Raw genomic sequence first — 23892 nt, 5'->3', positions numbered from 1 at the left:
TATCACTGGTTTCTATTTTATTTAATTTATTAAGGACTCAATGAAAATGTAGTGATAGGAAAGTAAATGAGGATAGAAAAGGGGGGGTCACGTGACCGAGATCGAGATGGCAGCACAGTGAACAGCTCCAAGGACGGTGTTCCGAATTTTCTCTTAAAACCCTTGCAAAAGCAGTAAAGAAGGCTCAAAAGATACGACACTGATATGTCTAAAGCTTCGTCTGTGAAACAGTGCGAAATTTTCTCAAAAAGACGCAAGACAACCTCAAAAACAGCACCGAGTACAACGTGCGGTGAAGAAGCTAATATGGCTAGCATAGCTGAAGTATTGGAGGAGCTAAAGTCGCTCCGGTCGGACTTTGGAGTTAAGCTGGACAGTATAGATGAAAGACTGACTGGAATGGCGAGCGCTATGACTGCACTGGAGGCTAAAGTGTCTGAGGTTAAACAGGACCTATTAAACCAGGCGGCTCATATGGAGGAGGCCGAGGCCCGCATTGCCGAAGTAGAAGGCTCGCTTGAAAAAGCAGAAACATCGTTGACTTCAGCTATGAAACGAATCCTGCTCCTTGAGGCCAAAACAGATGACTTGGAGAACCGAGGAAGGCGAAAGAACCTGCGTGTCTTTGGCATTCGAGAAGGAGCAGAAGGAAGACAGTCGCTTTTCGACTTTATTAGCAACATGCTACCGAAGTGGCTGGAACTCGCACCGGACAAGTCATTCACACTGGAACGGGTTCACCGCACACCAGCCTCCGGGAAACCAAACCAGGGCAGAGCGGTTCTGATTCGCTTCTTAAAGTTCCCGGAGAAGGAATTTGTGTACCGAGAGGCAAGGAAAAGAGATATTATGCAAGATGGGGCCAAAATCACGTTTGCACAGGATCTATCGGCGGAGACCGTACGGATCAGACGCGGGTTCCACCCGGCGGTGAAGCTGTTTGTCGACATCGGTGCGTTCCGCGGATTCCAACACAACCCCTGCAAACTTCGAGTTCTCCACGGTGGAAAGATCCATCTCTTCTCAACACCTCAAGAAGCTGAAACATTTTACAAGACTCTTCCAAAATAAACACAGCGGAAGCCTCTGATCAGTGAGTCATGGTTAAGAAACAGGTAAACTGATAAGACATTTTATGTGGCTGTGCCTCAACAACCGGATCATAATCAGGATCCGTACTAAGTTAATGGGAAGTTCATATAAACATAACCGGCTGCTCTTATGCGCTCACATGTTAGAAGTCTAATTTGAACTGTTTTGGCATTAATGTTAAAAGTTAAGCATTAAGCAAGTTATTACCGTTCTATCAAGGGTTAATGGTATTATTTTATAGTTGGACATCGTCTGCTGTGGAGAGCTTTGGTGAGGTCATGTTGACTAGTTGCTCCTCAGTAATGTGGATCAACGTCCTCCAGAAACTGGGTTCAAGGGGAGGGGGAGGCATTTCAGATAAAGAAATGCAAAAGTTCTTTTGGGGATTGTTCATGACTAGTTCTGTGTCTTGTATGGTTGAATGTGTGAATGTATGTGCAAACCTGCATTTTCTGCACTATTTTTGCCTACTTTATTTTAGTATAACAGTAAATTAACCTGATATGGAAAAAACAACCAAAGGAAATGGTTTGAATATCAAAATTACAAGCTGGAATGTCAGAGGAATACGAAAACTAAATAAATTGAAACAAGTATTAGACCGACTAAAATATTTGAAATCTAAAATAATTTTTTTACAAGAATCTCATTTGATTGAATCAGAAATGCATTGGATAATTAAAAGATGGCAGGGTCAGGTATATCACTCTTCCTTTACCAGTCATGCCAGAGGAGTTATTATTCTTATACATAAGTCAATAACATTTCGAATTATAAGGACAATTAAAGACCCATATGGGAGATATATTATTGTGCAGGGTCATATTTCAACATTAAAACTAAATTTGATAAATATTTATGGACCAAATAATGATAACCCATCCTTTTATGAAAATTTATTCTTAACCTTGTCAACCTTGGAGGGATTTTATATTATAGGAGGGGACTTTAATTGTACCCTTAACCCAAGCCTGGATAAATCTACTCAAATTGATACCAGTCATTCACAAACCAGGAAAATACTCCTTAATTATATAAAAGATTTAAGAATAAATGAAGTATGGAGAACAAGGAACCCAACTAATAAGGAATTTTCATGTTATTCAAGCTCACACCAATCCCATTCACGTATTGATTATTTTCTTATCTCCGTGGAGTTATTGCCTCACGTGGAGAACTGCTGGTACAATAGTATTGTAATTAGTGATCATGCTGCAGTGTCCTTGGAAATTAAAATAAATAAGATTGACCTGGGGATGAAACGATGGAGGATGCAGACACTTTTGCTAAAAGACCCAAAATTTGTTACATTTATAGAAACTTGCATTGATCAGTATTTTGAAATGAATAAAGATGAAACAACAGCTAGTATTAGATGGGAAGCTTTTAAAGCTTATATTAGAGGAGAAATTATCAGTTATAGCAGTAATAAAAATAAACAATATAACCAAGAATTAAAATTATTAGAGGGACAAATTAAATCCAGCGAAGCAGAAGTTTATCAGAGCAATGATCAGACAAAATTGCACAAATTGAATGTTTTAAGAACCAGATATGATAAATTAACAACAGAGAAAGTGGCAAAAAACTTAATGTGGACTAAGCAAGCATTTTATGATCAAGGAGAAAAGGCTGGTAAATTATTGGCTTGGAGGATAAAGCAGATGCAAGCGGAAAGAACTATTAACAGCATAAAATCCAAATCGGACATTTTAACCACAGACCCTTCAGAAATAAATGAAAATTTTAGAGAATTTTACAAAAACTTGTATAAGTCTGAATATTCTGGAAACAAAGACACACAAGCTGCGTTTCTTAATCAATTAAAATTCAAAACCCTTTTAGAGGAGGAGAAAACAACTCTCGATAGTCCTTTAACAATAGAAGATCTATCTGAAGCAATAGACAGCATGAACAGTGGTAAAACCCCAGGTCCTGATGGACTTCCAATAGAATTTTATAAAATATTTAAAAATAAATTAATCCTACCACTTCTCAACATGTATGAGGAATCATATGAAGCTGGAATACTCCCAGACTCACTGAGGTTAGCTACAATAACTCTCTTGCTAAAACCAAACAAACCCTCCACTGAATGCTCCTCTTATAGAGGAATCAGTCTTATGGGATGTGATACAAAGATTTTGTGTAAAGCCCTCTCGAGGAGATTAGATAAGTACCTGCCCACTTTAATAATAGATGATCAACAAGGATTTATTAAAGCAAGACAAGGCTACCATAATATAAGACGGGTTCTTAATGTACTGCATGAAAAACACAATTGTAAGGACACAGCAATGTTATCATTAGACGCACGTCAAGCTTTTGATAGAATAGAGTGGGATTATCTGTTTGAAGTGCTCCCCAAATATGGATTTGGTGAAACCTTTCTAAAATGGATACGACTATTATATACCGATCCCCAAGCACAAGTTTTAACTAATAATAACATGTCAAAACCTTTTAACTTACAACGGTCAACTAGACAGGGTTGCCCCCTGTCACCACTACTTTTTGTATTGGCAATAGAACCTCTGGCAATGGCTGTTAGAGCAAATACAGGAATATCTGGTATTAGAATTGGAGGAAGAGATCATCTCATTTCCCTGTTTGCGGATGATATCATATTTTTTATGAGTAATCTGAAGATCAGTATTCCTAAATTATTACATCTAATAAAAGAATTCGGTGAATTTTCAGGATATACAATTAATAATTCTAAATCAGAGTTAATGTTTCTTAATGAAGAAGAAAGGAGAAGTCCTATTGTGACTACCCCATTTAAAACAACAACAAAAGGTTTTACATACTTGGGCATTAAGGTCACCCCATCTCTTAATGAAATAAGCACAACAAATTATAATCCCCTTGTGGAAAAAGTCACAGAAATGCTAAATAGATGGTCAAACCTGCCTATATCTATGATAGGCCGAATAAATTTATTAAAAATGACAATCTTGCCCAAATTTTTGTATTATTTTCAAACACTTCCATTACCGCTGTCAGATTCATTTTATGACAGTCTGGACAAACTATTTAATCAATTTATTTGGAGTAATAGAAAAGCAAGACTCCGCTTAAAACTACTCTATCTGCCCTATGAAAGAGGTGGACTTCAAGTCCCTAATCTCAGATGGTATTATATGGCCGCCCAGCTAACATCAACTACCCATTACTTTTGTCCGACGACACCTCCAGCCTGGGTAGATATTGAACAGCAATCTGTTCCAGATTTCCCCTTAAATACCTTTCTATATTCTTCGGAACTAAAGACATTAAAAAAGACCACAAAAAACCCCTTTTTAAAAAATACGATTACAAACTGGTATGCAGCACACAAACATGTAGGTGAGCGTCCAGAGCTATCACAATTTACCCCAATCTGGGGTAATGAAAGGTTCATCCCAGGAAAAAATGATGGAGGATTTAAACTATGGAAAACCAAAGGCATTCAGAAAATTAAAGATCTGTATGTTGATGGCAAGTTACTTACTTTTGATCAGCTATGTAAGAAATATTTAATACCCCCAAAACATTTCTTTAAATACTTGCAATTGAAAAACTTTATGTCATCAAAACTGAAACAAATAGTTGACATTCCACCCTTAACAAAAATAGAAGAGGTGTGTGTTGGAGACTCAAAAGGGAAAGGTTTTCTCTCTGTGTTCTATAATTTGTTAATGCTTTCCTCTAGGGACTCAGCAATAGATAAGTTGGACGCTTGGAGAAGAGATACTTTCGAAGATATAGATGAGGAAGACTGGAATCAGGCCTGTTTAAAAGCACAAAAACAAACGATAAACACACGATTTAAACTTTTGCAATATAAATGGCTTATGAGAACCTATATAACACCAGTTAAGCTTCATCATATGTCCAGTGATATTCCAGATACTTGCACTAAATGTTTGTCTGAAAAAGGAACTCTTCTCCATTGTTTGTGGGAATGTCTTAAAATTCAGAAGTTTTGGAGGGATGTTATTGGGTGTCTATCGGAATTGTTTAAGGTAAAAGTCCCATTAGAGGTTAAAATCTGTGTGCTAGGAATATACCCAGTGGAATTTAAACAATCACAGAGGAAAACTAAATTGATAGACTATGGACTTCTTCAAGCCAGAAGATCTATAGCATTATGCTGGAGAGGCATGGATGCACCCTCCTTGGGACTCTGGAAGAAGGAAATTGCAAATTCGCTCGGACTGGAAAAGCTAACATACATCGCCAAGGGTAAACAACGGGACTTTGAGACTCTCTGGGAGCCATATATGAAGACCATAGAGACTGAAGGTGGAACTTATTAATGGCTGTCTTGTCTACAGTTTCTATACATATATTGTTCTGTTATTTTTCTTTCCTTTTTCTCTAAGTTAATCTAAAAGATTTTTGATATTTTTGGAACCAAACAAATGCAGGTTTGAAGGGTGAGTGGGGGAGTGAATGCAAGAGTGTATAAGTACATGTTATAATGTTAAGTTTGTTGTGTGTAAATTTGTTATGTCAAAAAAGAGAAAATTCAATAAAAAAAAAAAAAAAAAAAATAAAAAAAAATGAGGATAGAAAAGTTTTCTGCTGATAGTAAGATAATAATCACTTCCAACTTTTTAACAGAATCTTACTTTAAAAGTCCCAAACTATACTGCTAAAATTCACATTAGAAATGGTAAATGGAGTGAATTCTTTTCAGCACTTTTCCAGTCGTAACGATCGCTTCACACTAGAACAGCATTCATCCAATTACACTTATAACTTTGTACACCAATACACAGTTCAGTAATGAATATCAGATCAAGAGGCTGGCCAGAGGAATACCAACATGTTACAGGAGCATACAGGTATCAAGCTCACAACTAGATTTAAGACGACTATTCTTTACATTCCTTCTACTAAGCCACATTTAGCTCCATGTAATTCTACAGTGTAGAATGCAAACCTTACAAGACAAATACTGTGAATGGTTAGCTTGCCATTGGAATTCCATAACTCACCTGGGTTTCCACTAGTGGATCTAACTCATTGCAAGTAAAGAAGAATTTGAGGTCAAATGTAAAACAGACATGAAATGTTCAGTGACAAACTCAATCAGATGCTTTTCCTGTCAGCCCCATATCAATGTCTGCATGGGCCAAAAGCTGTTATCAATAACTGCAGGCATGAGCTCTTCACCACCACAGACCTATAAAAAGGCAAGACATGCAGACTGCAGGCCTCAAACAGCATGACGTGAAGAAATTAAAATGTGAAGTGTCTTCTCAGGTGGCAGACTCCAGCTAACTCATATAGGCTGACACAAGGCTATATCTAAAATTGACTCTTACTGTATGCATAACAACATTGTTGCAGGGTGCCACATGGGAGAGCTTAAGTGTAGACAGACTAAGTCTTTAGCATGTATTGGGCTTTGTTTAATTTGGGATACAGACTACAGAATTTAAGCTTGTATCCAGCCAAGAAATGTGGGAAACAGACTCTAGGAAACACAAATTTTATGTTCTTAAAATCACATTCATAAAAACTCATCTTTTATATTGTCCAGAAGCCTCTTCCACCCTTAAACTCCAGGCCAGCACACTGAGCTGCCCAACCTTCTCCAGGTGATGTCTTGTGCTAAAAGTCTCATAAATACGGAATAAAAAGAAATTGTGAAAGCATAGCACCCTGTGGTGATCCTTTGCTGTTGATCATCTAGTTTGACGCACATTCCTTCATCTTCTAAATCTGTGGTCTGTCTGTCAGGCAATCTTTGATGCAGGCAATTGTTGAGGCCTCCACTTGTGTCTTCTGGAGTTTCTGACTAAGCAAATCAGACTGAATTGGGTTAAATCCACTGGAGAAATCCAAGAACATTCTCTTCACAGTGCTGAGTGCTTTGTCTACTTCATGAGTGTGCTGAAGCAGGTGTATTGGTTCTTCAACTCCAAATCCACAGAAATAAGCAACCTGCATGGAATCCTTTACTTGTTTACTTACTTTGGGCGAATAGGAGTTTCTGCAGAAACTTCATGATGTAAGATGTCAGGGCAACATGTCTACAGTCATTGATGACTGATGGTTGAGTCATGACATGTCACCTCCAATGGTTCTAAACTTTCCAGTTCTTGGCAGATTGAATCATCCGTCACTGATTTGCATGTGAACCAAATCACATCCAAATCGAACCATTCATTCTGGGTGGTTTTCTCCAATTAGTTTGATAAAAGCACTGAAATAACTCTTTGGTTGAAGAAGTTTGTTGAAATGGTCTGAAATGGTACCTTCTCACACTATATTAGAATTTGCAAATGCAAGATGAATAAACATAAAGTTGGCAATGCTTTTAGTTCTATAGTATTATTACACATTACTGTACACAACAAAAGCTCCATGAAAGAGTAGACGTAATCAGATTCTCAGTCCCAAATATTGCTGTTTGTGGTAGTCAGATGCAAGTTAGAAAAATGAAAGTGTGTTGAATCAGTGCTTAGCTGTTGCATATTGGGGGGTTGAGTAATGGGAGTTTAATAAAGCAAAAAAAAAAAAAAGTTGTGCTTGTTCCTACTGCACAAAGAGAAAGATGGTAGTGGAAACCAGCCAATTAAAACCTTTAACATCAAATCTATTGCTATTCAGCCAATCACACACCTGTGTCCACTGTTCATGTCTGTATTCTCTCACAGATAAACAGAGGGGTTGCCATCTTAACATTGTTCTTAAATTATATAATTTCAGTTGTATTTGTTTCCATGCTTTCCTATGTTTATTTTTCAACCTGGACAGCTGAACATTACTAGAACTATTTACTGTAAATAATCCACCAGACATAAGAAATTATACATAGAGAACTTTATTGAATATATCTATATATTTATATTTTGTATATACTTGTATTTTTTTTGTCTTTTCCAGAGAGAATCTGTATATTGTATTGCTTCCCTTTATCATTAGTGTTCCTTTCTTGAATCCATCTCAGTTTTCTCTCTGAAGAGTTTCAAGTTGAGCTTGTGTCAGTAGCCAAAGTGCTGGAAAAGGAACTTGGTTTTCACATTGGCCTCAGAATGGCTTTAACATTGGTACATAACCATAAAACAAAATAAAAAAATGTCTAGCAGACAAAGTTATTACAAACACTTCACAAAACATATGTAAGCTTAGGACACATGTCAGTAGGCACGGGGTGGGTACCAGGTATCAAGGAATACCAAAGTTTAAAATGTTAGTTTCAAAAAATTGTCATTACTCTCTATAATTTGAAATCTGCCAGAGAAAGTGCCAGAATGACAAGCAATTTCTCTTGTGTGCAGCAAAAAGCAATACCTGTTGCTGCCAATCAACTGCTGTTGGTGTCTTCTTGGTTGAAAGAAGACACCCATATTTTTTCCTTTCTGACAACAGATGAAAAAACAAAAACTATAGGAGCACCACACATGGTATTATTGTGGCAGGAACAGTGATAACTGGTGCTTATCTGCTTTACATAGAAGATATTGGATCATGTTATACAAATTTATTTCAACTTTACTTTTTGCAAATGCCACAGTACCAAGAAACAGTGATACGTTTACCAGCCCATGCCTACATTTCAGTATTTACACAAATTTGTGCCTTAGAAATAACAGATGTACAGTAGCTTGTTGTACTTAATGTTTACTGTGTGAACACATTTAGCATTACCAACACAGACCACAGGCAGCTCACTTTGTCAGCACTAAGGTTACCAACTATCTGTCGCAGGGACCATTGTCACCTTTTTAGTCCCAAGATAAAAGAGTTGGAACTCTGAAACAATATAACATTAAGAATATTGATCCATACCACCAGCAAAATAAATATATTAATATAAACTCTATCACCTACAGGCATACACTAGTTAGAACAATAAAAAACACAGATTTTAGGCTACGTTGGTTATGTTTCAAAAGTAAAACATCTATGCATTTCCTACAAGGAAATGATGACAAAAAAGTGGAAGAAAGACACAGAAGATAAAAAAACAGATAGGAACCAAAGTAAGATAAAATAGACATTTAACAGGAATAAGTGAAGACAAATTATAAATAGAGAACAAAACCAATCCTAATATTTGATAAAAAATAATCCAATAAAAATTTTAAAAAGTCAAACCCATAGCATAAAACATAGAAATGAAACAAAGTGTTACACTTTCAGTAAAATAATATATGTGTTAAAAAAGCATAATAGTTTTGAAAAAAAGTGCACTAAAATTTGCCCATTTATTATCATGGATTTATTAGAGCAATAGATGTTTTGAAGAAAAATAATAAGTAAACACTTTTCTAAAACAAGATATAGATGTGCTCTTGAGTACGGCACGTAACCTCGAGTTGATCCAGGTTAGCTGTTAACCAGTCAGCCACAGAGGCTGTAATTGGGCAGTTTCCAGTCCGAGCGCATTAGGTCATAGCAGAACATTGCAGTTGTGGAGCATAAATGCTCATTTACCTCTCCCAGCACAAACAAACAAAGACAACAATAATGATATTTAATAAAAACAGAATTTGTAGACTCACTAACCTTCCTCTTTTTATGCACCAGTTTTGATGTGACACTACAACTTTTGATTACAACAGCAGGAGAAAAGAAATTAAGATGATTGTGAAAATAAAATACAAACAATGCCATCTAAATGTATAAATACCTGCAACAACAAGTATGATCATAAAAACACCAAGAACATGATAGCAACTCTCAAAGAGTTACAATCTCCTGTAACCTAGAGATGGTCATCACTCCTCATGTCCACGAATGATGTCAAAACTCAAAGTTTACCATTTACATACTTTGTGTGTTTTTGTATATGTGGATTTTTTTCTCCTATTTTAAAATACATTTATTATTCTATTTTGTTAAACAGTATATAGTTATAGCTATAGAAAGACAGAGGGAAGAGGAATTGGAGTAGAGGCTGTTAATAGCAAGGGTTGGGCTAATTTGTTCAGTCAAAACTGCATTCAGATTTCTGTACATCAATCTGGAACTTACAACAATCTAAGAGTCTAGTGCTGAGTGTCTGGAAAATCAAATCAGAAATTTATTTGTCAGATATTAACTATTTAGTAAACCATCTCAAAAATACCCTGTAGAATGTGTTTCACCTGAAACTTGACTAACTTTTTGAAATTCTCTTATTTAATGATGTGCTAGATACTATTGTTACACAGATAGTTTGAATAATCATATTTTGTACAGAGCAACAGATGACTGTAATTTTTAACCTTTGACTCTAAATAAAATTTCACCCCCTGAGTGTAAATTGATCCCAACCCCAGCCTGTTGCTTGCTTTTTCAGCCCTTAGCAAGAACATTCAACAGATGCTGCCTTTGAGCCTCCAGTATCTAATTATTGTCATAAGCAGTCATAAAATGCCCTAAAATATTTAAACCAATTAAATATCATATAATGTTTACAACATTCTCTCTATGAAAATAAAACTTCCTTTGACATTATGGCTTCCTGATGACACACCGTGACCATAATTTATGAGCAGAGTCAAAAGTGCAGCTGCTCACTCGTGATCTGCAATTAATTTTCGTTGCACTTATAGCTGCAATTATGATCATTCCCTAACTGAGAAACCTAGCTGAACATTTCAAAAAATATACTTTGCTACAGATCATCCTATCCCTAACTTTACCTATACAATATCTTGGATATCCTGATGTTTCACAAGAAAAGATGAAATACTTGAAAGAAAGGGAAAAAATAGTAATCTAAGTTCAGTCTCAGTTTGGGCATAAATGCACTTTTAACAGTCTCTTGTTTAAACAATAAATAAATGAGTATTAGGTCATGTTGGTTGTCAGGAGTCCTCATACCTCTTGAACTTGTTTTACATTTTGTCACATCCAGTCACAAACTCTAATGTATTTTACTCAGATTTTGATAAATACATGGTTTTGCATAATTTTGAAATTAAAATGGTTTAACTTGGGCTTTCAAACCCAAATCTGAAAAGTATGGCTAGATTTGGTATTGAAAAGAATTGAAAAGAATTCCCATAGCATGATCCCGATACCACAATGTTTATGTGGGCAGTGTTTAAAGGATGCTGTGACATAGTGATTTGTAGCTATTGTGTTTTGGATTTAAGTCATTTTTGGTCTCACCTAACCACAACCTTCCTTCAAATTTGCCAAAAACATGTCCTATGAAAGCTTTGATTTAAACTTTTTTTTTCTTGCACCTTTTCAATAAAAGTCAACTTTGTGCTATTCCAGAGTTACAATGGGTCATGGCTGCTTTTCCATGTCGTGACAACTTTGCAGTTGTTCTGTTTCTATTTCAGATCATGGATTGAAAAAGGAACTGAAATGCTCAACATGATGGGGGTCATAATAGCAGTTGCTCAGCAATATCTCCCTATACGTACGTGAAGCCTGCATAGAAAAGGTGTATCAACAGTGACATTAAGCTTCACAAATTATTCAGTAATTAGGTGAATTCTGAAGGAAGTTAATATCGCTGGATTTCATTTAGTAGTGTAAGAATAATTTTTTGATTTTTATCAGCGTAACACTCTTTAAAAAGATGCATATGAGGGAATTCCCCCACAGATGCATAATTTGGCTTCACTTCACAATTATATATTACTTTGTGTTAGCTGCACATATAACTCCAATAAAATGCATTAAAGTTTGTGTCTATAAACAAAGAAATTGTGAAAAAGCTCAAAGGGTAGGAAAGCTTTAGCAAGGCAGATGCAGTGTGATAGAGTGTACAGAACTATTCAAAGTGAAGCTTGAAGTCTGTCCTGGACGCACTTATTTCTCTAACATGTCATTAAAAATAAATGGTCTTGCAGTGAGTCACACTGCTCCCTTGTGTGACATTAACATTAGGCCAGATGTGAGTGAGGTGTTACTCTGTGGACCAGAGGTCAAGCAGCTACTTAGGATCTAGAATTGGTCCCTGAAAAGCTCTTCACGTGGCAATAATTTGTGACATTCTGTTCCTTTGAACAGACATGTGACAAAACTATGGCTTGTATCATCTTGGCACGTCTTATTATTGGTCATCTTTGAGTGTTTTTGGACTCTTGCGGACATTATAAAAGCCAGATGGGACGTTACAAGAGTAAACTCTACAGATTCATACCAGGGCAATTAAAGGTATGAACTGTTCTATTCTGTCCCTGGGGTTATTTGATCAGATTTGTACAATTGGTTTAGTAAAAGAGAAAACAAAAGTAAACAGAATAAAACACTGACTTGAATGTTTCGATGGTTTTAAGGCAGGCAGTTGTCATCAATGTCCACAGAGTATTCGGTGTTTTATGACTGTTTATGATATTATATCTATGGCAGCTAGATACTCCCAGACTCAAGGACAAAAACCCTTACTGTTGAAATGTTGCCCACCCATTTTAAGCCCTAACTTTTTATACTTTTTGAGGCCCTTCTAGCCCTTCTCTGTGAGGTTCCACTTTAAACAGGTGTTGTTTTCCTGTTAAGTGTATCGGAGTTGCTATCCCTGTCCCTTTTGGCTGTCAGCCGGTCCAGGGTTCCAACGTTGCCCCTGTCTCGCTCCATTGTAGCTGTTGAGATTGGGGCTGACGGGGCCGGCGCAGCAGCTGCGGTGGAGGTATTCAGTGGGGCAGCATTAGCAGCAGCTGCTGCAGCCGCCAAGTTGGACTTGGAGTGAGATGGGAGCGTACCACTGCTTATCACCGGCCCTCCTCCTGCGCCTCCACTGCTGCCGCTGGAATCTTTCGGGAAGTAATTGTGAAGCTGATAAAGCGTGGCCCGGTCCACTGTGCCGTAGAGAGGCGGGGCGCCTCCTCCCAGGCTCCCCAGCTTGGAGTCCCTTGACAGGGTGTACATGGAGATGTCACCACCACCTCCAGCACTCCCGCCACTGCTGCTGTGGTGTGGGTTGGGCAGAGTGGCAACGGAGAAAGGAGGAGCAGACGGAGGAAGAGTGAAGGTCTTGGAAGCTCCAACGGGGGAAGTCTCCTGTGAACGAGGTGGGTCAGTGGAGCGGGAGCTGGAGCGGGAGCGCCGCCTGAAGCGGTAGCTGGGCAGACGCAGCATGGCATGGGTGGTGCTCTTGAAAAGGTCAGTGCGAGAGCGACAGCGCAGCTCCTTGTTCTTCTCAATGTAGATGTTGACAGCCAGGACTCCAACCATCTCAGCCAGGATGAAGGACAGACCGCCAAAGTAAAATGACCAGCCATAAGAGTAGTGCCACTTCTTATCCTCATCTTTCTTTGGAGAAATGTCGCTGAGAGCTGCAGAGATGTATACTATCACGCCAATGATGTTGCTAAGCCCTAGAGAGATAGACAAAAAGTTGATGTGCTCCTGTCACACAAAACAAGCTCAGCTTTATGGAACTATGAAAGTTGACACATTGGACAAATTTTTCAGTTGGAAAAAGGCAGTAAGAATGTCAATATGGATTTTGTTTATAAATTTATTGATCTCACTAACGTCTCACAGCACAGAAATACCCGCAGTAAAGCTCCAGTCTTACCTGCTGCTACAAAAAGAATTCCTCCTCCGAGAATAATGTTCCTTTTGCTTTTGTAGAAGCCGCTGGAAGCAACACACACGCCGCCCAACAGGAGCAATATGGCACTGAGGATTGGAAAGATACTGGAAGCTCTAACCACACCTGCAGATGGCAATGGAAACATTATTGTTTCAGACTGTCTTTGCCAGGATCCACAATTGTTGCTACTTTTTCTCCCAAAAGTTCAATACTACATTGTTTTTAATCATAAAACATAATTCTAGTGTTGTGAAAAAGCTCTCCCTTTGAAACTTGAAACATTAACAGAGTTTTTCCTGTTTTACTGTCAAACAAAAAGCCTCAAAATCCAGCTCTGTCGGTTTAACAGCTCTGGAAACTGAGCATTGCATTATCTCATCATTTACAATGTTAATTATCAGGAGATATTAGAGAGAATTAAATGCTAAATGGTTCCATTTCAGGTTTAATCCTGATATAAAGCCGAATTCGTCATTTTAAACTTATGTAACTTGAGATGACATTGTAAATGGACTTAACTTGCATACTCTAGCATAAATCTTACATATTTTCTTTAAAATTAACTGTCACACAATGTTCACGAATGACACCCAGTTTAGAGGGGAAATTAAGGTGAAGTGTCTTGACCAGGTATAGATAAACATAGGTGAAATAAATTTGTAATCAAACTCACAACCTTCCATTTGCCATACTGATACTAATTGCCTTCTGACACCCTGTTGATTTTGTACATTTTTCATTTACTATTTCTCATGTTTATTATGGTTTCATGCTGATGGCCAGTTTTTGACACCCCTAACTTTAATGGATTGCATAAAAGTAAAAGATTGATTGTCTGAATGAACGCACCATGGGCCTTTCTAAATGTTATCAATGAACATTCTATGTATTCAGAGAAGATTTGGGAGAAGGACCAAAAACAAGTTTTCTGGGATTATATGATCCGCTGTGTTTGGAAAAAAAGATACGCTGAATGTAATTCAAAGAAACCAGTTCATAGCTGTCAGAGGTCCAAGCGTCAACATTTCATGGTTTTTTTCTGCTAAAAGGATAAGATAACTCGATGTTGAGTGGCCAGTGGATAAGACCACACATCATTACATTTTGGACAGGTACCTTCTGCTCTTAATGGTCACAGAAGAAAATTCTCATTTTTGTTGAAGAAAAAAAAGAGAAAAAATCAAGAAAATTGTAATTCTGGTTTGTTTTCATTTATTCATTTTTGTTGTTTTTCTTTATTTAAAACATTGTAAACATAATACTGCAGCCTTAAATAAGTTAGTTTGGGCCAAATGTAGTAGATGTTCAGTTCAGCATATAAAGAAAAGTTCAAGGAGCTCATATAATAAAAAAAATGCAATCTACAAGCTTTCCTGTCTTCAGATTTGATGTTTACAAGAATAAAAACTACATGATTATATGCTCCTCTTGAATATTACTTAAATTATCAATATTTTACTTTTACCTTACTTTTGCTTTTTTGATTGTAAGAAGGTAAAAAGGCATTTTTTTCATGACATAATTAAGCAAATCAAAATAATTATGCAGCAATGAGACAGGTGCACATAACATAATAGTTTATTCAGTTTAGTAAACTGAAACACACTAGCCTCCCAGCTTCCTTCCCAGAAATATCAATTTTTATGTAACGTAAATGCAATACATACCTTGCAAAGTAAAAGGTTAATGGTGGTGTAAAAAGGATTTGCTTTTACAATAGAGAAATGGATGTTGAAATGCAATAAATCCTGGTTAAAAATAATCTATCAGTGAAGACTGTTCTTTCAATCCATCTGTGAAAACCACAGCCTTGCGTACACCCCCAGACTCAAAGCCCCATGCACGTGCATCCATAAACCCTGCAGACACACACACCTTCAGCAACACTTTGCTTGAGTCTGACATCCGTGCATTGGTATCCGCCCACCACCCCCATTCTGGTCCTTTTTGTATCGTTGCTCAATTGAAACATTTATGTGTGTGTGCGGGTGTACGTGCTGTTCGCGGTGCTGTGTGGGTATGCCACTGAACTGTTATTTATGTCTCTATGCATTTTTTTTGTGTGAATTTGTGATGCATTTTGTAAGCGTTACTCACGAAGCAGATACTCTGCAGCATCTTGGTCATAGTCTGCGTCGTCGGGAAAATGATTGATCTGGGAACACACACCTCTCTTCAAGCCTGAGCACAATACAGAGGGGAGGATGAGGAAGAGGCGATGATGAAGGATATGGAAGTACACTTTGTACAAAGCTGTATTTTTGAGGATTAATTTTGTTATAAAATATCTGCTCATAAATGCCTATAATCAATCCAAGATCTCAATAAGTTGTAGTGCAATATGTAGTTGCATATTTAAGTAAGCAGAAGTGAGGTTTTTGCTTTTTGTGGGAGAACAGCTATATCACTGTTGATTATTGGACAATCAACATTGTGCAAAATTATTATGCAACTGGAAGAAAAAGGGAAATATTTTCATCTCACTTGTTGACTTGAATATTTTAAAAGGAAAATAATGGACAAACAAACAACTGAAAGTATACAAATAAACTTTTCTGACATAAAAATAAAACCAGTCACTAATATAACTATCCATATTTTCAACAACAGAAGGGTTCCATTTATAGAGTCTGTCAGTTTCTTTGCTTCTAATGTTTAAGGAGGGACCACAGTGATTTATGTCAGGTGAGAAGGCAACAATATCATTTTTCTTTCATCTTAGAAGTCTTTTTCTGAGAAGCCACACAGTTTATTCAATGCAGCATTTTTCTGCCTAATCAAAGTTGTCTATTTATAAGATTCTGATTATTTTGAGTCCACCTTCTGCCCAAAATCTTCCAACTACTTCCTCTTCAGTTACAACACTTTCATCCATCTGGCCTGTCAAGAGTCACTCCATTCTCATTTGAAAAAATGCTTCTTTAGAAATTTCCTGACCAGTCTTCAATTATTTCAACATATAGTTTGGTCAGTGGTGGTTGAGTTTCAGCCTTTCATACTATGCCCCTGTCTCTGACTACTGAACACATTGTACATCTGGGTACTTCAGGTAGATTGCAGCTATGACTACACTTTAGGAGAATGGGTTTCTGGTATTTTCACTTTTTATTCATCTCAAATTCATTGGCAGTTCATTTTGTGTCATTTTTTCTTACCACATTTCTTTGGGTGCTGTTGACTTTTTGAAACAATTTTTAATGGTTTTGTACTCGCACTCAATATTTTTGGTTATTTCAAGATCATTGGTCTCTCTGAAGGACGTTTTACAATTTTTAGAGCCAGTTAAATCTTACTTGGTCCACTTTAACCGACGAATATATCTTGCTTAGTAATTAGGGATATTTTGACATATGATGTTGATCATAGGCCACACCAACCTAATTACACAAACAGACATCACCTAATTGCTTAAATCCATTTGCATCCTAATGGATGCGATTTTGAACCATTGCATTCAAAATTGTCCAGGTTGGAGTCAAAACCTTATATGATCAAAATACAAATTTACCTAACAGTGTAGTTAAAGAGTCAAAAACATCCCCTGTTTATAAAGGCTAAGGTTTGGGCAGTTTCTATTAAAAATCTAACAAGAAACAAAAACATTTTGACACTACAACAGGACACTTTTAGGAGAGATCACAGATTATAGACACAATTTACTTTAAAAATGTTGACTAAAATATCAAATTAACCCAAAAGGGAATCCACTTTTTGAGGGCAATGTAATATCCTTCAACATTTAAAAAAATTACCAGGTAACTGTTTTGTCAAATCTGGCAAGACAAGCACTGAATGAATTTAAATTCTTTTATGACAGATTATGACTCAATAGGTGTAGAAGCAGAAAGAACATAATTCCATATGAAGCAGTTTGCTTGTTCAGCACCATGGACAGCGTAAGGAAGGCTTACAATGTTAAAGCAGAGGATACATAGCAATAGTTCCTAATTTATGCAAACATCCCTACCGTCCACTCTTTGTTCTGCTAAACACATTAGAGGGATTGTGTTTCTGGCTGTGAGGTTTTGCAGTACTTTCTCAAAATTACTATGTTTTTAGGGTCCAAAGCCCACAGAGTGAGCAAAGGCCATGAAGACATGGCCATTAATTAGTAATCAATGTCTAAGGATTTTCATATGTTATGTCAAGAAACAGTTTCTCTAGAAATGTTTAGTGAATTTAACGATTTTTCAATTTTTTTTTACATTTCCTCCAACATTAAGAAACAAAAACATTTTAGCAGCACTTAGCACTCATAGTGTCAAAAAGCATGGAGGCTACGACTGTAAGGCCTGAGTGCTTCTGCAAGGATGATCTAATTTGCTGCTATGAAAAATGTGGTAATATTAAATAGTCAATGCATGGTAGGTTGGCATAATTGCTTGCAGTTCTATTTTTGTTGTATTTTTAAATTGATCACAGCTCAGATTTTTCTCCAGCCATGAAAAGTGGCAGCGACAAAATGATGACGATTTAATGAATCCTTTACCATGACTAAAACATTAGTAGTAGATGACAAAATGTCAGGGAGACTATATATCACATGGGTACTGCTTGTAGTATGTGTCTGTGATTGTACACCTATTTATGTCATGTCTGATTACTCTGATGATCACACTCATCTCAAAAAGTCCCTCATCCTTCCCACCAAGCAACTAAATACATAAGAATACATACTTATCACACCAGACAGTTATTTTACAGTCTTAAACACTGAAACCAGCTGTACCTTCAAGGCAGCAAATCCTCCAGAGGCCAGAGTGGGTGAGAGCCCCGGGGTCTTTCTTGTCCTTGTTGCTGGAGGAATCCTCCTGGGAGGAGTTGGCTGTGCTGTTGCAGATGAATGCGCGGGCATACAGCCAGTAATCTGTGCCGATGGCCACCGTCATGAGAGCAAATGCCGCAAAGGCCCCCATGGTGGTCAACAGCACCTGGATGCCTCGTTCCCACCAAACCATCGCAGGGCGTGGAAGGAAACTGACGTCTAATACAAATAAAGAAAAAGGATCAGAAGGTATTTTTAACTTTTTAGTTTGATTCCCAAAAATGCAATAAACAGAGATGACTATTTCTATTGATTTACATTCAGTTATTTTTCTCTCACCCACCTTTAGCTAAATATTCAGTGCTGAATGTTAATAAATACCACCTGCTGATAAAACGTCAAGTGGAGGAGAATAAGTTGTTTAGAAGAGCATTAGGTAACTTTTGACCTTTAATTAGAACCAGAAGGGGCTTGTCTGTCTTGCAAATTCATTTAACAACCCACTCCATTGTCTATTCTGATCTTTTCTCTTATGATGCTTTAGATTCAATGTTGCCATTAATTTATTCAGCATTACATTTTAAGTAAATGTTTTAATTGCCCTTGTCGAAAATTCATCAAGTTTGGTGTAATGAGCAAAGTTACATTTACTTTAAGCCATCAAAAGCTTGTATTTTATTTTTCTCCAGAAAGGATGGGAAACCTTAAAAAGCCTTACAAAAATAGCCATTAGCTGTCAGTTGTTTGCCTCTATTTGTAAATTAAACTATTAACTTTTGATGCATGAACAGATCTACTGTCCCTGATGGGCCCACTGTAGGTGACTGGTGGGACCTGCTGATGGTGTTGACTCCGTCACTACATTCTATGTAAGCACACTTGAGTAGTTTTTAATCAAAACACAGCGTATGTAGCCCAAAGCTGTGAAGAAATGTTGGCAGTGTGCAGCCAGCTGGAAACAAAATGTCCACATCGCTGGAGCAAGATGTGAAAATTGTAAATGTGGATGCAGGACAGTTACAAATGTTAGTAGTTGTTTGTAATTTATTACATGGACTGTTGAATTTTTTTTTATAACAGACATATTAAGTGTGTAGATGAGTAATTATGTCTTGGCTCGAACCTTTTCATGAATCATTTATATTTTCAAGAATCCTGTTTACCAGTTAAATTATGGTTATGATGTTTGCTCATTATAACCAGCCATTTAGTCGTTGATCAATATTGGTGCATTATACAGTAATTGATTCTGGAGAGGAAAGGGAAACATAGATGCATTCATTCTAACTATTGTGCAGGAAGTCAAAAGTGAAAGTCAAAAGCTGTGTTTCACCTCCTATACACATTATCTTCCATTCAGTTATTCATTCATGCTTATAAAAAACCCAAATAATTTCTGTCCCAGATTTAAGTTTTCAAAAACTTAGGAAATAAAATGCAGAAAATAAATATGCAACCTTTAGGTACCTCTATAACTGTGACAGACTACTCAAGATACATTAAGAATGACAAGATAATATTTCAGAGCACTGGGGTTTACTACTGCAGCAAAATGAAAGGAGAATTAAGGTGAAGAAGTTCAATCAGTTGTTCATTAGAAGTTGTTTGTTCTTCTAAACACTTAACATTTTCATCTTGAAATCAAGAGCTTTTATTGTTTGCATTTTAAAAGTCCATCCATCCATCCATCCATCCATCCATCCATCCATCCATCCATCCATCCATCCATCCATCCATCCATCCATCCATCCATCCATTATGCTTCTACACAATAAATAACTTCTGTATTGTTGCTTTAAACACAGAAAACTTGTTTTGTTGTTTTTTCTTCCTCTGACCAACCTGCTGCCATGTTGGCCCCGACAAGTAAATGTGGCAGCAACAGGCTTCCTATACGTCTATTCACATTTAAACTGGTTATTTAAGACCTCTTTAAAACTGATGATGTTACATCTCACCAAACTAAAGTAACGGTTTTGAAATGCAGGTTTCTTAAATGGTGGATATATGTTCTAATTTGTCTAATTCAAATATGTAGGAGTAAAAACAGACTATCAAAGGATCAAAGCAAAACAAAAAAATTTAAATACATATTTTTTAAGGTGTTTGATATTGCATGATGCTGTATTAAAACACTTTTTTTCATGTGGAAAAATTAAATGTCCACAATTAACTGTGTGCTACAAGAGATCACAGCAGAGCTATGTATCCTTCCTAACTGCACTTGATTCTGATTGGGTCAAATTAGAAGTAATTTAGGGGATTTAACCAACCAAAGCTGTGACAGGTTGAGAACATGCATCTAAAGACAACTCAAATAGGAATTCAACTAAAAGAACAATCACTTATGTAACTGTAATTGCTCTCTGTGTTAAACTGTATTGCTTAACCAATATCCGTCACTTGAGCAATTTCTGACCCAGACATGACCAAATCCTCAGCTTCTTATACCAGATCATAGCTACATGTACCAAAGCTGAACCCAGACCTCTGGACACATCTGCACCTTAAGGTGAGAGCCGGTGTGAATGTGGATATTTGGGTCGTTTCCTGAATGGCAGTAAGTCATGTGCGTCTATTTATCTGTTTAAATACAGATGCATGAGTCATATGTGTACCTACAAAAATCCAGATGTGTGCAGGTTGTATGCAAAAGCACATGCGTATGCAAGTGTATTACCTGGGGGCATGCTTCTTCCTTTCGTCTCCATCTCCTGTCCCCCCTGCTGCTGTTGCTGCTGCTGTTCTTCTTCTTCGTCAGTGAAGAGAGCTTCGTAACCCCGGTCCGAACCGCCTCCATCCACCGTTTATCCTTTGCTTTCTCTCCCCTTTCTCCTTCTCTCTTTTCACTGCCACTTCCTCGAATCTGAACCTTTCCTACTTCTTTGCGGTCTCTTTTCTTTTTAGTTTTTTCTGTTTTTCTTTTTCTTTTTTAAATTTTGGCCACTCCTTCGCTTGTTCTTAGCAAGTGGTGGGTGCTTCACTCGCTGTCCGCTCCTCTTATTGAATTGCCGTGGCAGTCATCTTCTGCAACTGAGAGAGGCAAGAAGGAGGTGGCGTTGGGAAGGTGGGGTGAGGAGGGAGCAAATGAGAGAGACTGCCAGAAAAGACAAAAGAGAGAGAGAGATGAACAGAATCAAAGGACTGGGAATATAAAGTGAAGAAACCAAACACTGAAAGAAGAAGACGAGATGAGGTGGGCGGTGAATTCGACTAACAGATGAGAAATGAGTTTGAAAACCAGGGGATGCTTCTGTGCAAAAGCATTCCCTGTGAATACAAGCCTTTTTCAATCTAAAATGATTTCTTTGTCAGTTAAAAAAAAGCAAATATCCAAAACCTGTAACCTGTAGCCAACAGCAAAAGCAAGCCCCCTTGTAAATAAGAGAAGCTGGTTTGCCTCCACAAAGAGAGAGAAAGCAAAAAAAGAACAAGCGATGCGAGAGAGCGTGCTCTAGTCCATTGCCATGGCAACAGTGAATTCCAAAGTCTATGGTGAAGCTGGCAAGTGTGCGTGTGGGTGTGTGTTTGTTAGTGTGCAGAGCTGAGATGGGGAAATAAAGCGATGAATGTAACAACTGAGAGGATTTTGTTGAGATTAAAGAAAAATTACAGTGTAAATTGTGTTCGCACACAGAGAAGCTTAGATGTTGACACTGGCTGCCCAAACACAGGGATTTCTGTCGTGGACATGTTTGATTCCTCACTGAAGATGAGGAATGAACATTCACAGGAGAGATGACAGACTTGTGAGTCATTTGTGCTGCGGTCACAGCATCTTGGCATGCCTCATCCATCCAACTTTCTTCCTGTTGGTGCGATAGTTTAATCACAAGGACTTAGCCCTGGATTGTACTTTGAACCTCACAATGTGAATTTTTCAAAGCCAAGACATCAAGCAGAGATTTGACAGCTTTCCCAAGGGCATTCCAGCAGAACAGCTGCTTTTCACCCTGAACTTCCATCCTGCATTTCAACATTTTTCCTGGAGAGAAAACCCCCGTCAGCTCTGGCAGGAGGTCAGGTTTTACTGCTTCTTTTTGTTTTCATTTTCTTCTTACAAGCTGTTGCCAAAACTACAGGGCATCTTAAATCCACATGAGAGGTAGCTGCACCACCACAGCATGGGATGTTAAGTTGTTTGATGTGAACAGCAGACGTAGAGTTACTTCACAGCACAAATCCTTTTTCTGAAATGACCAAGAAAGCAACCTCGTATGAGCTGAATGGAAAGCAGACATTTTGTGTCTTGCAAAGACAATCACGCTTCTTTGACCGTTTCACATTTTGTCACATAACATAAAAAACTCAATGGATGTGGTTGGGGTTTACATGATGTATGTATGCTTCAGAGGTGTTTCCTTGCTTGATCGAAATTATACATTATAGCTTTGACTGGATGTTTCTGATTGTTGTCCTTCTGAAACGTGGTCCTCAAGTCTTTTTCAGCTTCTGTTTATCTGTATCAATCTCCCAATCAACTCTGACTAGTTTTCCCACCCATTTATAAGGAAAGTATGTCACCGTTATTATTCATTCATTCACTATTTGGGTGGTGTTTTTAGGTTTATTAGGTTATTTAAAACAGGGACAACATGCAAAAAAGAAAACATTAATAAAAATGCTTTGCACCAGACTTTGCTTATGGTAGTTTTCATCTATAGTTCCTGAGCAGGGGAGTTAATAAATCAGTCTAACATCATGAAGCATACATTGAAAGACTCCATATTTTCTCAAGGTAGCAGTTATCTTTTCTGCTGGTACACCTCTTCCTACCACACATTTCCCTTCCACTCAACTTCCTATGACTATTCTTGGATACAGCAGACTGTGGACAACCAGATTCTTTAACAATAGCCTTTAATAGCTAACTCTTCTTGTGAAGCCAGTCAATGACTGTGTTCCAGGCAACTCTCCAGTCAGCAGACTTCCACATGATGATGTAAGCCATGATATGACCACTGTATAACATTTACACATTAAAAATATATAAATCTACAAACTGATTGCTGTTATGCAGTTTATTTTTTTTGAGACACTAAATAGGTTTTCATTATCAGTAAGCCATAATCACCAAAATAAGTATAAATAAATAAATAAGGCTTTGAATGTTTTATGAAGGTTTAATGAATGAGGAATTTTACTAGATGAAATAAGTGAAAAAATGTTGAAGTATTTTACAATATTCAGTTTTTGAGATGTACTGTATGTGCCAGAGCATTTTTATAGATCAAGGGTAAAATGGTGGGACAGTTGGTATCACTGTTGCCTCATAGCAAGAAGGTCTTGGGTTCAAATCTCAGGCTGGGATATTTTTATTCCTTAATGTAGAAATTTGGGTTTAATAAAAAGTTTATTCAAAACCTACTCATATGTTATTTTAAAAGATACTTTTTCTCTGGCAAAATAGCCTTAACAGAATGTATATTTTATTAAATATGAATGTATTTGTTGAGGAAAACTAAATTCCATACTTTGTTTTAATCATACATTCCCACATACAGTATTTCTGTTTTAATTTTTCTGTGTAATTTGCCCTTCATAATTACGT

General features: G+C 37.3%; 1 protein-coding gene across 3 annotated transcripts; it reads right to left on the bottom strand.

Moving 5' to 3' along the window:
• Nucleotides 1-11034: 11034 nt before the first annotated feature.
• Nucleotides 11035-21792, bottom strand: LOC116730815 (voltage-dependent calcium channel gamma-4 subunit-like). 3 transcript variants are annotated; one of them, XM_032580314.1, is made up of 6 exons: nt 21689-21792; nt 21022-21438; nt 18306-18560; nt 15674-15757; nt 13559-13699; nt 11035-13355 (listed from the first exon to the last, which is right to left on the bottom strand). In XM_032580314.1, the coding sequence occupies exons 2-6, from the start codon at nt 21050-21052 to the stop codon at nt 12511-12513; spliced, it is 1356 nt and encodes a 451-aa protein (XP_032436205.1). In that variant the 5' UTR covers nt 21053-21438; nt 21689-21792; the 3' UTR covers nt 11035-12510. The 3 variants fall into 3 exon arrangements, with proteins under 3 accessions (XP_032436205.1, XP_032436204.1, XP_032436203.1); XM_032580313.1 differs by having other exon boundaries at nt 21682-21786; XM_032580312.1 differs by having other exon boundaries at nt 21022-21786.
• Nucleotides 21793-23892: the final 2100 nt, after the last annotated feature.

The sequence above is a fragment of the Xiphophorus hellerii genome, chromosome 13 (assembly GCF_003331165.1).
Source record: "Xiphophorus hellerii strain 12219 chromosome 13, Xiphophorus_hellerii-4.1, whole genome shotgun sequence".
Lineage (NCBI taxonomy): Eukaryota > Metazoa > Chordata > Actinopteri > Cyprinodontiformes > Poeciliidae > Xiphophorus > Xiphophorus hellerii.
Note: the sequence above shows the minus strand (reverse complement) of the source record. Positions and strands in the feature narration are given on the sequence as shown.